Below are 15,943 nucleotides of genomic sequence, written 5' to 3' on the forward strand. Positions count from 1 at the left end.
GTTTGTGGTTAGGGTTATGGTTAGGGTTGGGATTAGGGGTGTGTTGGAGTTAGGGTTGGAGTTAGAATTGTGGGGTTTCCAATGTTTAGGCATATCAGGGGCTCTACAAACGCGACACACGTCTGATCTCAATTCCAGCCAATTCTGCGTTGAAAAAATCAAATGGTGCTCCTTCCCTTCTGAGCTCTGCCATGCGCCCAAACAGTGGTTTAATCCCACATATGGGGTGTCAGCATATTCAGGACAAATTGCACAGCAACTTTTGGGGTCCAATTTCCCCTGTTACCCTTGTAAAAAAATTGGGGCAAAAAGATCATTTTTGTGAAAAAAAATATGATTTTTTATGGCTCTACATTATAAACTTCTGTGAAGCACTTGGGGGTTCAAAGTGCTCACCACACATCTAGATAACTTCCTTAGGGGGTCTACTTTCCAAAATAGTGTCACTTGTGGGGGGTTTCCACTGTTTAGGCACATCAGGGGCTCTCCATCGCGACATGGCGTCCGATCTCAATTCCAGCCAATTTTGCATTGAAAAGTCAAACGGCGCTCCTTCTCTTCCGAGCTCTGCCATGGGCCCAAACAGTGGTTTACCTGCATATATGGGGTATCAGTGTACTAATAGTACAAATAGTAAAACAACTTTTGGGGTCCAATTTCTCCTGTTACCCTTGGTAAAATAAAACAAATTGGATCTGAAGTAAATTTTTGGTGAAAAAAAGTTAAATTTTCATTTTTTTTAAACATTCCAAAAATTCCTGTGAGGCACCTGAAGGGTTAATTAACTTCTTGAATGTGGTTTTGAGCACCTTTACGGGTGCAGTTTTTAGAATGGTGTCACTTTTGGGTATTTTCGATCATATAGACCCCTCAAAGTGACTTCAAATGTGATGTGGTCCCCCTAAAAAATGGTGTTGTAAAAATGAGAAATCGCTGTTTAATTTTAACCTTTATAACTTCCTAACAAAAAAAAAATTTGGTTACAAAATTGTGCTGATGTAATGTAGACATGTGGGAAATGTTACTTATTAACTTGTTTGTGTGAAATATTTCTCTGTTTTAAGGGCATACAAATTCAAAGTTGGAAAATTGCAAACTTTTCAACGTTTCCGTCTCATAAAGGGACAGTGGTCAGAATTGTAAAAATTGGCCTGGTTATTAACATGCAAACCACCCTTGGGGGTAAAGGGGTTAATGCAGACACATTAAAAGTTTAAAAAGGGCACACTTTTAAAAAAAAATTAGAAAATGTTAATTTTTTTTAGTAAATTGAAAATATATCAACGATATAAAGAAAAAATAAATTAAAAAATAAAGTACAAAATTTCATGACATAATCTCAAAACCAAGGGGATATGTAAAGACATTCTAAAATTATGATACGTAAAAATTTTAATTCTGCAGCATAAAACAAGATTTTTGGTCTCTTAACCCTTTCGGGCCAGAACCTTTTTTCACCTTCCTGACCAGGCCAATTTTTCAATTCTGACCAGTGTCACTTTATGAGGAAATAACTCTGGAACCCTTCAACATATCCCAGTGATTCTGATATGCTCTATTGGTGACAAATTTTATTTCATGTTAGTGGTAAATGTAGGTCAACACTTTTTGGATTTATTTGTGAAAACATCAGACTTTTGGCAAAAATTTAGCAATTTTTAGAAGTTTAATTTTTATGCCCTTAAATCAGATAGTTATATCACACAAAATAGTTAATATACAACATTTACCACATGTCTAATTTACATCAGCATTATTTTTGAAACATCATTTATTTTGTTAGGATGTTACAAGGGTTAAAAGTTAAGCAGCAATTTCTATTTTTTCAAACAAATTTTACCAAACCATTTTTTCATGGTTTGTCTGGCTCAGTTATTCTAGGATTAATTCCTGTACCCCCACTCTGACCCTGGGTGGACTTTTTATGGCCTCCATTTGGGAATTTCCCTTGGCTGAGTGTGTTGACCTGTCAGTGTGTTTTGTGCCATGTGCTGGTTTGCCTGATACTTTGGTTTTTGACTCGGTCTGATCTCTGGATACTACGTGTTGGCTTCTGTTTCTGTACCTTCTCTGTCTGTTTGATATTGACCTCTGCCTGGCCCCGACTATCCATTCTGTCTAATCCTTTGGTACTGTCGTGATTTGACCCTGGCCTAATCTGGTTTACGTCCCTGTCTATGCCCCTAGGTAACTTTGTCCCGTAGTTATCTTTATAGTTTCCTTCAGCTCCTAGCTCTTTGGCGCTTAGGCCACGCCCCCAACAGTCAAGTGCTTCAGGTCCTATCTGGCCTGAAGCAGTCTCTCTTCTATCCTGCTCACCCCGCGTTCCTTGGAGCCTGAGGCTGTCTTCTGAACCCATCTTCCAGGAGACTGCACCGGTGAGTTCACTTGCAACCCTTCCCGTGACACACTTTTTAAAGGGACCACATCATATTTGAAGTGAGTGGCCTTGGTGACAGAAAATACCAAAAAGTGACAACATTTTAAAAACTGCATTCCTCAAAGAGCTCAAAATCACATTCAGTCAGTTTATCAGTTTATTAACCCTTCAGGTGCTTCACAGGAATTAAAGCAATATGAAAGGAAAAAGTAAAAATTAGTTTTCCCATAAATATTTCACTTAAGCTCCAAATGTTGCATTTTCACAAGGGTAACAGGAGAAAATGGTCAATACAATTTCTTGTCCAATTTCTCCTGAGTACGCCAACACTCTATATGTGGTGGAAAATGCATGGCACAGCTCAGAAGAGCAGGAGCGATATTTGACCTTTGGAACGCAAAATTTGCTGGAATAGATAGTGGACAATTGAAACACCCCATAAGTGAGCCCATTTTGGAAAATATACCCCTCAAAAAACTTATCTAGATGTGGGGAGAGCACCTTCAACCCACAGGTACTGCACAGAATTTTAAAATATTGAGCCATGAAAATAAAAAAATCACGTTTTTTCCTGCAAAAATGTTGCTTTAGGTACAATTTTTTTTTATTTTCACATTGGTAACGAAAGAAAATGGACCATACAATTTGTTTTGCTATTTCTCCATAGTACACCGATACCTCATATGTAGAGGAAAACTACTATTTGGGAGCACGGCAGGGCTTGGAAGGGAAGGAGCTCCATTTGACTTTTGGAACACAAAATTATTTGGAATTTTTTATGCTATTTCTCCTGAGTAGTCGATACCCCATGTGTGGTAAAAACTACTGTGACGCACAGCATGGTTTGGAAGGGAAGGAAAGCCATTTTGACTGGAATAGATTGTGGATGCAATGTCACATTGGAAAGCCTCTGACATTCCAAAACAGCAGAAACCCCAACAAGTGACCCCATTTTGGAAACTATACTGTGACAGCGTCAGCTTCTGCTGAGTCGATTTCTAGAGTGGACCCTCTGGGTCATGGAACCCACCCACCTACGATGAGCTGACCTTGTGAGAAACCACCCCTATACAGGGAGTGTCAGGGGCAAGACCAAGGTGGTGAGCCACCACGACTGCTGGAACCAGACGGCCGGCTCAAGGAAGACACAAGTGTGAGTGTCTGGCAACAGGGAACGTTCAGGGTACAAGACAAGACAAAGCGTGGTCACAGCGTTACATCAGGAATAAGGCATAATTACGAGGACACGGTGAAACATGGCAGAGTGCGTGCAAGGGCACGCCAAGGTCCAAGGCATGGTAGGTGCTTGCAAGCCACTCCTCACAACATGAATCCGCCATCTTGAAACGGACACCTGCATTGGTCATCAGGAATAAGGCATAATTACGAGGACACGGTGATACATGGCAGAGTACGTGCGAGTGCAGGCCAAGGTCAAAGGCATGGTATGTGCTAGGTGGCACGCCAGGATCCAAGGAAAAGTTCAAGACAGGATGTGTGTCCAGGGGACACACCAGAGTCCAAGGCAGGGTTTAAGGCAGGATGCGTGCTAGGAGACATGTCAGAGTCCAAGACAGGGTGCGTGCCAGGAGACACGCCAGTGTCCAAGGCAGGGTTCAAGGTAGGATGTGTGTCCAGGGGACGCGCCAGGGTCCAAGACAGGGTGCGTGCTTGGAGACATGCCAGGGTCCAAGACAGGGTGCGTGCTAGGAGACACACCAGGGTTCATGACAGGGCCTGCGTGTGCTTTAGAGAAGCACAGGGAGGTATGCTAAGGAGCAGGCTAAGGCTTGTGCGTGCCAAGAGGGTATGCAATGCACAGTGCAGGGACAGCATGAGTGCAAGGAAGCACAAAGCATGGCTGGGGCACTGGCTAGCTGGTCGGGCTGAGCCTCAGACAGGCAAGCAAGACACGGGGCTGAGGCACAAAAGGTGGACACAGCTAAGTCACTCAAAAGTATGGAAATACCAGGCTCTACCACCCGTAGATGGAGGTGCTCAGGGGGTAAAAAGACATATATACGTAATGAAGTAAACCCCGGCACTCAAAATGAGGACAAAGGAATGAATGCAAAAGTGAATTTATTGACACACTGCAAAGGGAACCTAACCAGAGCAACAACACCAACGTTTCGGCATAAAGCCTTTCTCAAGGTAGTTGCCTGAAAGGTGTGAACAAATAACAATGGTGGTGAGTGCATGTATATACACGTGATACATAGAGTGAATATATATACAAATATAATACAAATGTACAAAAGAAATACAATGCGAGCGGAACATACATTACTGGTTACAATGAAGAGACACGGGTCACATAGGACGACCGGAAATTTTCACAAGAGGAGGTAAGGTTCCATATATTTCACAGAGTGTGCTTCATAGTAGCATGTAAAAGAAAGGTTCAACATAAGTAGGCATATGTACCAAAGAGAACGATATTAATAAGGGCACAGATAGTGGAACAGCCAGAGATAATGTCCGTAATGGAGGGAAAGGAAAGGAAGAAAAAAAGGAAAGGGAGAAAAAACAAAGAAAAAGAAGGAGGAGAATGGGAAAAAGGGAAGAAAGGAGGGAAAGAAAGAGGGGGGAAAAAAGAAAGGGGAGGAAAAAGGAAAGAAAGAGAAAAAGAAAAAAAAAAAAAAAGAAAAAAAAGAAGAAAAAAAGGAGAAAAAAAGGAGAAAAAAAAGGGAGGAAGAAAGAAAGAAAGAAAGAAAAAAAGAAAGAAAAGAAGAGAGAAAAGAAAGAGAAGGGAAAGAAGGAAAGAAAGAGAAAGAGAAGGGAAGAGAAATAAATAAGAGGAAGAAAATAGGGAGGGAAGAGAAAAGAGGAACAGAGGAGGAGGGAGAGAAAGGAAAAGAAGGGGGGGGGAAAGGGGGGGAAAAGGAAAAAAACAAAGAAAAAGCAAGGAGAGAGAAAAGAAAGGAAGGGAGGAAAGAGAGAGAAAAAAAGAAGAAGAAGAGGAGGAGGGAGAGGAGGAACACGGCAGATGAGTACACTGGAGAGCCTCAGGAGATTAGGGCACATACCGTAAGTGGAGGAGTGACAGGGTCACTATATGAGAAGAGTGGAAGGTGGGTGGACGCCTGAAAAAGTAAACAGGTTTAGTCAGCTGGAGAACGATGAGGAGTGAGTGAAGGTTCCAGAGCGGGGGTACCTGCAGTGGATGGCCGTGACAGGCTCATGTGGCAGTGGAAGCGGCTGCGGTGGCGTAACATACACTGGCAGGGCCGCGCCATTATGAAGGGGCTGGCCATGTCACGTGGGAGGCATCATTTCCGGTGGTGCGCAATGGGCATGCGCGTGATAGTGATAGTACATGACGTGCTCTGTCATGTGACCGCGCGGTAGCGCGCGGTGAAGCGCAGAAGGACGCGCATGGGGAAGAGGCCATGTCTATAGAGCACAGAAGCAATAGTAATAGGGCGGTCAGTAGGGGGGTGGAGTTTATCTGTCGAATTACCTGTGAAGGTGCGTGAATAGGGGTGTACCTCTGAAAAGAAGTTGTGCAGGTGGGGTTCAATGATGTGAAATCTAAAAGGGAAAAAAAGGAGAAAGGGTTAAAATCCTGCAAAAAAAGGGAAAACTTGGCAAGAGGGGAAGAAAGACCGCATGGGTATACGTACGAGTATCCCCACATGTGTGTGTACGTGTGCACACACAAATCTGTACATGTGACGGCGTCTACATATATGAGTACCCAGGCCAACATAAATTAAAGACATATGGAAGTACGCAGGTCGACATAAATTAAGGACATATAGCAAACCGAGGTCCATTATAGCCAGCATGGAAGCTGACAGTAATGGAGTCCCATATACAAGGCAATCGGAATGAGAAAGGACCAACCGAGCAAAGGGTATAGATAAATCACCAGGGGGCGTCATATTCCCTATTAAGCCCTAAAGGCTCCATGGTTTGAAGAGTGTGAATCCAAAACGCCTCACGTTCCCTGAGAGTTTTTATACGATTACCGCCACGGCGGGGTTGGATAATCTGTTCGATCACTTGGAATCTCAGTTGTGGGATGGAGTGACCAGCAGTATGAAAATGAGCCGGGATGGGTAGGGTAGTCAGTTTACAGCGAATCGTGGATTTATGTTTGTTGATGCGGTCACGGATATGCTGAGTGGTCTCGCCAACATACCCGAGGCCGCATGGGCACTTGATCAGGTAAATGACGTAGTTTGATTCACAAGTGAAGTATCCAGGGATGGGGAACTTCTTTCCGGTGCGTGGGTGTGTAAAGAATTCACCTTTCGTGATGTGTGAGCATTGGAGGCAATGCAAGCAAGGGAAAGTACCCTTGCGTTGGCAAGAGAAGAAGGTCTGTTTAGCCAATGGCTTGGAGGGGCCAATGTCCGCCCTAACTAGGGAATCCCTGAGGTTCTGGGGACGTTTATGACAAATCAGGGGCCGAGACACAAACTCCGGGACAGTGGGATATGCTAGACGAAGTAATGGCCAATGTTTGAAAATGACGCCATTAATAAGAGGGCTGAATGGGTGGTAGGTACTGACAAAAGGAATGCTCTTGCGGCTCTGAGAGTCAGGGGTTGGAGTGAGGGTCTGAGGTTTTGCATAAGATGGATAGCCTCTTGCTAGAAATTTTTTATCCAAGTCGATGTGTCGTGTGTCCCTGGTGGAGGAATCTGACACAATCCGGTCGACACGGCAGTGCTGGGAGTGAGGGAGGGATCTCTTGATGTGTCGCGGGTGACAGCTGGAGTATAGGAGAAGGCTGTTTCTGTCTGTTGGTTTTGTGTACAAGTCCGTCGAGAGGGTATGATCGGCGTTAATAATAACAGTAGTATCAAGGAAATTGATGGAATGGTCACTATGATGAAGGGTGAACGAGATATTGTCAGTGGCGTTATTGATGTCGGAGAAGAAGGAAGTGAGTGATGTAATGTCACCTGTCCAGATGAGAAAAATATCATCTATGTAGCGTTTCCACAATGCTACCTGATTCTCGAATAATGGATGAGGGTAGATATGGTTATGCTCAAAAAAGTCCATGTAGATATTGGCATAGGGGGGCGCGACGTTGGATCCCATCGCGGTCCCTCTACACTGCAGAAAGAATTGATCTTCAAAGAGGAAAAAATTCTTAGTAAGGACCACCTCAAGCATATCCAAACAGAAATCTTTCTTGGGAGGGGAAAGGTCCATGTAAGTATCCAGGAACTTGTCAACTGCATGGAGGCCTTCATGATGGTTAATACTGGTGTACAAACTTGAGACATCCAGGGTAACTAGCAAGCAATTGGAAGGGACGCTTGTGATGGATCTAATAATGGTCAGGAAGTGATTGGTATCCTTCAGGTACGAGGCAATTTTGGGGATATGAGGAGTAAATATTTTCTCCAGAGTAATGGAGATGGGTGAAAATAATGAATCGGTGGACGCGACTATGGGACGGCCGGGTGGAGAAGTCAAATTCTTATGGATCTTGGGAAGTGTGTAGAAAACAGGGGTAATGGGATGGTTATTAATCAGAAATTCACAGAGTTTATCGTCGATGGTGGCTTTTTGTTTGTACATTTTTACTTTCTCTTGTATGAGAGTGGAGATGTGGGATGTGGGATCACGGGGTAATGGGCGGTAAGTACTGGTATCGCCAAGTTGTTGGCGGATTTCATTGATGTAATAGGTCCTGTCAAGGACCACAATTGCTCCACCTTTGTCAGCCGGTTTAATCACAATATTCTTGTAGCCTTTGAGGGAGATCAAGGCCCTGCGTTCATCGGGGGTCATGTTACTCTTGATGTGGAAAGTGCCCTTGTTGATATCAGCTGTGAGGGTGTGAATATCCCTGGAGACTAAGCTGATAAAAGTTTCAACAGGATGATAGCAGCGTGGTGGTTGATAACTGCTAGGGATCCTAAGGTTAAGGCCCGTAAGTGTAAACCCCATAGGGGATGCAGATGTCACAGATGTGGTAGATGTTCGGTCAATGTCAGGGGCTTTTGTGGCAAAATGTGCTTTTAAGCGAAGGTTTCTAAAAAACCTGTTCAGATCGCGTTCTAAGTTGAAGGTGTTAAAGGAGGGGGTTGGACAAAAGGAGAGACCCTTCTGTAGGACCTGGGTCTCGAGGGGGGAAAGGGTTTGACTGGATATGTTGTAGACAATATTGTCCCTACCTGGGAGCGGGTGGTCACTCGGTCTGGACGTCCCCCGGTGTTTCTGACCCCTCCTCGTCGGTTTTTGCCAGGGCGTCTCGGGCCTAAAAAAGACTGAGAATCTGTGGAAAAATGATCGCTGTCGGATCCGGAGGAGGGACCATCTCCACGACGGAAGTTGCGAGAAGGAGCGGACGAATGCCATCGATAGACTCGATTCTTAAGATAATCTTCCTGATCCCGTAGGAATTTGTCGCGTTTGCGAACCTGAAGAGTGTCCCTGTATTCGGAGAGTGTGGAGTTACACTTGTTCTTGAGTTCTTCGAAGGCCGTAGCATTCAGCGTTTGAGAGAGTTGTGTCTCGATGTTCTTGATATTTGTGTCAATGCTGATCAGTTCCCTTTGCAAGTGGTCAATTGTAAGAAGAATAATGTCAAAAGAGCATTTATTGAGAATACTCTCAAATGATTTACAATACTCAGAGTTGTCTGAGAACAATGTAGGCCTTAGGGAGACTCTGAGCCCCCTCGGTATTCTCTGGTTCCTATAATACTCAGCCAAAGTGGCTGCGTGTAGTTCAAGGGCCGTGTTCCTCTTAGTTTCCCTCAGGTAGTCCCGGGTACGGATCTCATCTGAAGGAACAGTGAGGAACTGAGTCCTAGTGGTCACCTTGGATAAAATACTGGCGGCTTGTTCATCACTAAAGGAGAGGACAGGTGCCGACATGAGATAAATAGGTACGGTGGGGGCACCGGAAAAAATATGTAATACAAAAGTATGGAAATACCAGGCTCTACCACCCGTAGATGGAGGTGCTCAGGGGGTAAAAAGACATATATACGTAATTAAGTAAACCCCGGCACTCAAAATGAGGACAAAGGAATAAATGCAAAAGTGAATTTATTGACACACTGCAAAGGGAACCTAACCAGAGCAACAACACCAACGTTTCGGCATAAAGCCTTTCTCAAGGTAGTTGCCTGAAAGGTGTGAACAAATAACAATGGTGGTGAGTGCATGTATATACACGTGATACATAGAGTGAATATATATACAAATATAATACAAATGTACAAAAGAAATACAATGCGAGCGGAACATACATTACTGGTTACAATGAAGAGACACGGGTCACATAGGACGACCGTGTCTTTATGCCGAAACGTTGGTGTTGTTGCTCTGGTTAGGTTCCCTTTGCAGTGTGTCAATAAATTCACTTTTGCATTCATTCCTTTGTCCTCATTTTGAGTGCCGGGGTTTACTTCATTACAGCTAAGTCACTGGCCGACGAGCACGGCTGAGGCACAAGCAGGCTGGCACGGCTCGCCGGCCAGTGACTTAGCTGTATCCACTAGTTGTGCCTCAGCCGTGCTTGCCACAGTCTTGCCCGCCTGTTTAAGCCTTAGCCTGACCAGCTTAGCCAGTGCCCCAGCCGTGCTCTGTGCTTCCTTGCACTCACGCTGTCCCTCCACTGTGCATTGTGGGCCCTCTTGGCACACGCAGGCTTTAGCCTGCTCCTTGGCATACCTCCCCGTGCTTCTCTAAAGCACGCGCAGGCCCTGCCATGAACCCTGGCATGTCTCCTAGCACGCACTCTTTCTTGGACCCTGGCGTGTCTCCTAGCATGCACCCTGCCTTGGACCCTGGCGTGTCTCCTAGCATGCACCCTGTCTTGGACCCTGGCATGTCTCCTGGCACGCACCCTGTCTTGGACTCTGGCGTGTCTCCTAGCACACATCCTGCCTTGAACCCTGCCTTGGACTCTGGTGTGTCCCCTGGACACACATCCTGTCTTAAACTTTGCCTTGGACCCTGGCGTGCCACCTAGCACGTACCATGCCTTGGACATTGGCATGCTCTCACACGCACTCTGCCATGTATCACTGTGTCCTCGTAATTATGCCTTATTTCTGATGTAACCATGTGACCACGCTTTGTCTTATGTTGTACCCTGCACGTTCCCTGTTGCCAGACACTCACTCACTTGTGTCTTCCTTGAGCCGGCCATCTGGTTCCAGCAGTCCTGGTGGCTCACCCCCTTGGTCTTGCCCCTGACACTCCCTGTATAGGGGGTGGTTCCTCACAAGGTCAACTCGCCCTAGGTGGGTGGGTGCCACAACCCAGAGGGTCCACTCTAGAAATCAACTCAGCAGAAGGTGACTCCATCACATATACCTCTCGATGAATTAATCTAGGAGAGTAGTAAGCATTTTAACCCTTAGGCAATTCACAGAATTGTATAACACCGGGGCTAAATCAATGAAAAATTACCATTTTTTTCTACTAAAATGATGGTTTTGCCCTAAGTTTTTAATTTTCGAAAGGGGTAATAGATGGAATTGTGTAACAAATTGTACTGTTCATTTTCTCAGGAGTTTGCCAGTACTCCATAACTTGTTAAAAACTACTTTTGAACTACTTTTGAGGCACAGTGCAAAGCTCAGAAGGGAAGGAGTGCCATATTGTACTTCATATTTTACTGTTATGTTTTGTGGATGCCATGTCACATTGGCAGAGCCCATGAGGTCCCAGAACAGCAGACCCCCCAATAAGTGACCCCATTTTAAAACCACATCTCTCAATTAATTCATCTAGAGTTGCAGTGATCATATTGACCCCACGGGTGTGACAGAATTTTATACCATTGTGCCGTAAAGAAAAAAAAATACATTTTACCACAAAAAATTTTTTTACATTTTCGCAAGGGGAAATTGGTAAAACTGTCTCCAAAAGGAGTCACACAATTTCTGTGGAACATGCCAATACCCCATATGTGACTGTACAGTACTGCTTAGCCATACGGCAAGACTTTGGAGGGAAGGAACGCAGTTTGACTCTCGGAGAACAAATTTTAGTTGAATAGTTTGCGAACTCCATATACAGAACTAAATGCCAGAAGAGCAGAATCCCCCCTCAAGTGACCATTTTGCAAATTACATCCCTCTGGGAATTTATCTGCAGGTGTAGTGATGATTTTGACTCTATGGGTGTATTCCAGAAACAAGCAACATTGGATGTTGCTGAGTAAAAATTGCAAACCTGCCATTGTAGTGCCTGTACATTGTAGTGCCCAGTATATTATGCCCAGATTTTGCTTCTGGAGACATGCATCGTTAATTTAAACAGAATCTCATCGCTACAGAGATGCTAAACATGTGGACACTAAAATGGTTTAGGCACACCATGGAGCTAAGAAGGGAGGGGGACATTTGGATTTGAGAGCACAGATTTTTCTGGACTTCATTTTTTTTCAGGGAGGGAGCCATTGCGCTTTTTCAGAACCTTTGAGCTACCAGTAACATAGAAGCCATCTATATTTCTGTTAACAGATGATGGACCCGAGTTGGGTCTTTTTTTGTGTGTGTATTGAGTTGACGCTTTTATTTGGAACATTTTACATAACATTTTTTATCACATTCATCCTGTGATTTACGTGGAGCACTTACATTGGACTTTCTATTTAATGCTACAAATTATGTGATTCAGATGAAACCCCCAAGGGATCCATTCACTATAATGAGGCAGCAGACTTATGTTTTGTCTCTGTTCAGTGGTGTCCGTCTTTTCAGAAATACACAAAATTGTGGCCGACCACACTTTTATGTATGCTTAATAAGACGGACATGGATGGATCATAGGCCAGATGGCATCCACAGTGCCTCCATCTGCCTCATTATAGGGAATCTTCTGTCAGGGGTTCTTTCTGAATCACGTATTTCAGAAATTTACACAGAAACCCCCGGCACCGAGCCTTACTGCGAGGCAGTATAAACAAATTAACAGCAGGTCAAGAACTGGTTTTCTTTCTTTTTGTATGCTGTTTCTGATGCAATATAAGTGATTACATGACATTATTTTTCAGGTCAGTGCAATAACAGCGATACCATATTTATATATTTTTTTAACGTTTACACATAAAAACGCTCTTTATACAAAAAAAAAGTTTTTGAATAGCCATATTTTGAGAGCTTTCATTTTTCCATATTTTGGCTGACAGAGTCATGTGAGAGTTTGTTTTTTGCGGGATGAGTTGACATTTTTATTGGTACCATTTTTGGGCACATGACATTTTTTGATCGCTTTCTATTACGATTTTTGGGAGGCAGAATGAACAAAATCCAGCAATTCAGGAATTGCTTTTTTGCAGGGAGGGTCTTTTTACCTGCGGATTTAGGCAAATCCACGCAGACAAATCCGCAGCAGATTCCGCAATGTGTGCACATACCCTATGGTGGCTTTTTTTTGCAGGATAATAACATTTTCAGCTATACCATTTTAATTTCCATTATATTTTTTATCATATTTTATCATATTTTATTCCACTTTTGTGTGCTGTATGATGAAAAAGCATATCTTTTTTCAATTTTTTTCAATTATTTTTAAGGTGTTCAATAAATGTGCTAGTTTAACCCCTTCCTGCCATCCGACGTACTATCCCGTCCACGGTACCTGGGCCCGTATGACCGGGGACGGGATAGTACGTCGGCGCGATCAGCGGCACCCACGTGGTGAGCGCCGCTGATCGCGGCCGAGTGTCAGCTGATTATCACAGCTGACACCCGGCACAATGTGTCAGGGGCGGTCACGGACCGCCCCCGACACGTTAACCCCTTGCACACCGCGATCAAACACGATCGCGGTGTACCGGGGGTTAAAGGGAAGCATCGGCAGGGAGGGGGCTCCCTCCGTGCTTCCCTGAGCCCCCCACGGCAGCGCAATGTGCAGCGCTGCTGCGGGGGACTCCATTCCTCCAGGCCCCCGAATCCAAGATGGCGACGGGGGCCTTCAGAAGCTGGCTTCCTCAGTGCCTGCAAAGCGCAGGCATGAGGAAGCCTTCTGCAGTGCCTGTGTCAGATCGCTGATCTGTCACAGTGATCTGTGATGTGACAGATCAGCGATCTGTCACAGGACAGTGATGTCCCACCTGGGACTATTTAATAAAGTTAAAAAAAAATAAAAAAAAGTGTAAAAATAATTTTAAAAAAAATCGCCAAATAAATTAGAAAAAAAAAAAAATATTCCCCAATAAATCCATTTTTTGGAAATAATAAAAAAAAAAACAATAAAAGTACACATATTAGGTATCGCCGCGTCCATAACGACCCGCCCTATAAAACTGTCCCATTAGTTAACGCCTTTAGCGAACCCCTTAAAAAATAAAAATAAAAAACGAAGCAAAAAATAATGATTTATTATCATACCGCCAAACAAAAAGTGTAATAACGCGCGATCAAAAAGACGCATATAAATAGCCATGGTACCGCTGAAAACGTCATCTTGTCCCGCAAAAAACGAGCCACCACACAGCATCATCAGCGAAAAAATAAAAAAGTTATAGCTCGCTGAATAAAGCGATGCAAAAATAATTATTTTTTATATAAAATAGTTTTCATTGGATAAAACCGACAAAAACATAAAAAACGACCTAAATGAGGTATCGCTGTAACCGTACTGACCCGAAGAATAAAACCGCTTTATCAACTTTACCGCACGCGGAACGGTGTAAACGCACCCCCCCCAAAAGAAATTCATGAAACGCTGGTTTTTGTTCATTCTGCGTCCCAAAAATCGGAATAAAAAGCGATCAAAAAATTTCACGTGCCCGAAAATGGTACCAATAAAAACGTCAACTTGTCCCGCAAAAAATAAGACCTCACATGACTCGGTGGGTCAAAATACAGAAAAATTATAGCTCTCAATATGTGGTGATGCAAAAACTATTTTTACAATAAAAAGCGTCTTTTAGCGTGCGACAGCCGCCAAACATAAAAACCGCCATAAATAGTAAATCAAACCCCCCGTTATCACCCCCTTAGTTAGGGAAAAATAATAAAATTAAAAAAATGTATTTATTTCCATTTTTCCATTAGGGTTAGGGCTAGGGTTAGGGCTAGGGGTGTGTTGGGGTAGGGTTAGGGCTAGGGCTAGGGTTAGGGTTAGGGCTAGGGTTAGGGCTAGGGTTAGGGCTAGGGTTAGGGTTAGGGGCGTGTTGGGGTTCGGGTTGGAGTTAGAATTGGGGGTTTCCACTGTTTGGGCACATCAGGGGCTTTCCAAATGCAACATGGCGTCTGATCTCAATTCCAGCCAATTCTGAGTTGAAAAAGTCAAATGGTGCTCCTTCCCTTCCAAGCTCTGCTATGCGCCCAAACAGTGTTTTACCCTCACATGTAGGGTATCAGCCTACTCAGGACAAATTGCAAAACAATTTTTGGGGTCCAATTTCTCCTGTTACCCTTAGGAAAATAAAAAATTGGGGGCAAAAATATCATTTTTGTGGAAAAAAATGATTTTTTTATTTTCACGTCCGAGTATTATAAACTTCTGTGAAGCACTTGGGGGTTCAAAGTGCTCACCACACATCTAGATAAGTTCCGTGGGGGGTCTAGTGTCCAAAATGGGGTCACTTGTGGGGAGTTTCAATAGTTTAGGTACATCAGGGGCTCTCCAAACGCACATGACACCCGCAGACCATTCCATCAAAGTCTGCATTCCAAAACATCACTGCTTCCCTTCCGAGCCCCGACGTGTGTCCATACAGTAGTTTTCTCCCACATATGGGGTGTCAGCGTACTCAGGACAAATTGGACAACAACTTTTGGGGTCCAATTTCTCCTGTTACCCTTAGGAAAATGAAAAAATTGGGGACTAATTGATCATGTTTGTGGAAAAAATACGATTTTTTTATTTTCATGCCCTGGCATTATAAACTTCTGTGAAGCCCTTGGGGGTTCAAAGTGCTCACCTCACATCTAGATACGTTCCTTAGTGGGTCTAGTTTTCAAAATGGGGTCATTTGTGGGGGGTTTCCACTGTTTAGGTACATTAGGGGCTCTCCAAAGGCAACATGACACCCGCAGACCATTCCATCAAAGTCTGCATTCCAAAACGTCACTACTTCCCTTCCGAGCCCCGACGTGTGCCCATACAGTAGTTTTTTCCCACATATGGGGTATCAACATACTCAGGACAAATTGGACAACAACTTTTGGGGTCCAATTTCTCCTGGTACCCTTGGGAAAATGAAAAAATGGTGACTAAAAGATCATGTTTGTGGAAAAAATACGATTTTTTTATTTTCACGCCCGGGCGTTGTAAACTTCTGTGAAGCACTGGGGGGTTCAAAGTGCTCACCACACATCTAGATAAGTTCCTTGGGGGGTCTAGTATACAAAATGGTGTCATTTGTGGGGAGTTTCCACTGTTTAGGTACATTAGGGGCTCTCCAAAGGCAACATGACACCCGCAGACCATTCCATCAAAGTCTGCATTCCAAAACGTCACTACTTCCCTTCCGAGCCCCGACGTGTGCCCATACAGTAGTTTTCTCCCACATATGGGGTATCAGCATACTCAGGACAAATTGGACAACAACTTTTGGGGTCCAATTTCTCCTGGTACCCTTGGGAAAATAAAAAAATGGTGACTAAAAGATCATGTTTGT

General features: G+C 43.9%; 3 protein-coding genes across 5 annotated transcripts in view; 1 reads left to right on the top strand and 2 right to left on the bottom strand.

The window, feature by feature from the left end:
* FAM227B (family with sequence similarity 227 member B) overlaps positions 1 to 15,943 on the bottom strand; it is a 1,066,637-nt gene that overhangs the window by 672,690 nt on the left and 378,004 nt on the right. The window lies entirely within an intron of this gene.
* FGF7 (fibroblast growth factor 7) overlaps positions 1 to 15,943 on the top strand; it is a 130,332-nt gene that overhangs the window by 41,504 nt on the left and 72,885 nt on the right. The window lies entirely within an intron of this gene.
* Positions 4,446 to 9,275, bottom strand: LOC141084068 (uncharacterized). Of its 2 annotated transcripts, none has more exons than XR_012230920.1 (3): positions 8,524 to 9,275; positions 5,844 to 5,914; positions 4,446 to 5,466 (listed from the first exon to the last, which is right to left on the bottom strand). XR_012230920.1 is itself a non-coding variant. In XM_073568468.1 (3 exons), the coding sequence occupies exons 1-2, from the start codon at positions 9,226 to 9,228 to the stop codon at positions 5,900 to 5,902; spliced, it is 720 nt and encodes a 239-aa protein (XP_073424569.1). In that variant the 5' UTR covers positions 9,229 to 9,275; the 3' UTR covers positions 4,446 to 5,466; positions 5,872 to 5,899. The 2 variants fall into 2 exon arrangements, 1 of the variants encoding a protein (XP_073424569.1); XM_073568468.1 differs by having other exon boundaries at positions 5,872 to 5,914.

The sequence above is a fragment of the Dendrobates tinctorius genome, unplaced genomic scaffold (assembly GCF_039654945.1).
Source record: "Dendrobates tinctorius isolate UK_male_01 unplaced genomic scaffold, ASM3965494v1 ptg000022l, whole genome shotgun sequence".
NCBI lineage: Eukaryota > Metazoa > Chordata > Amphibia > Anura > Dendrobatidae > Dendrobates > Dendrobates tinctorius.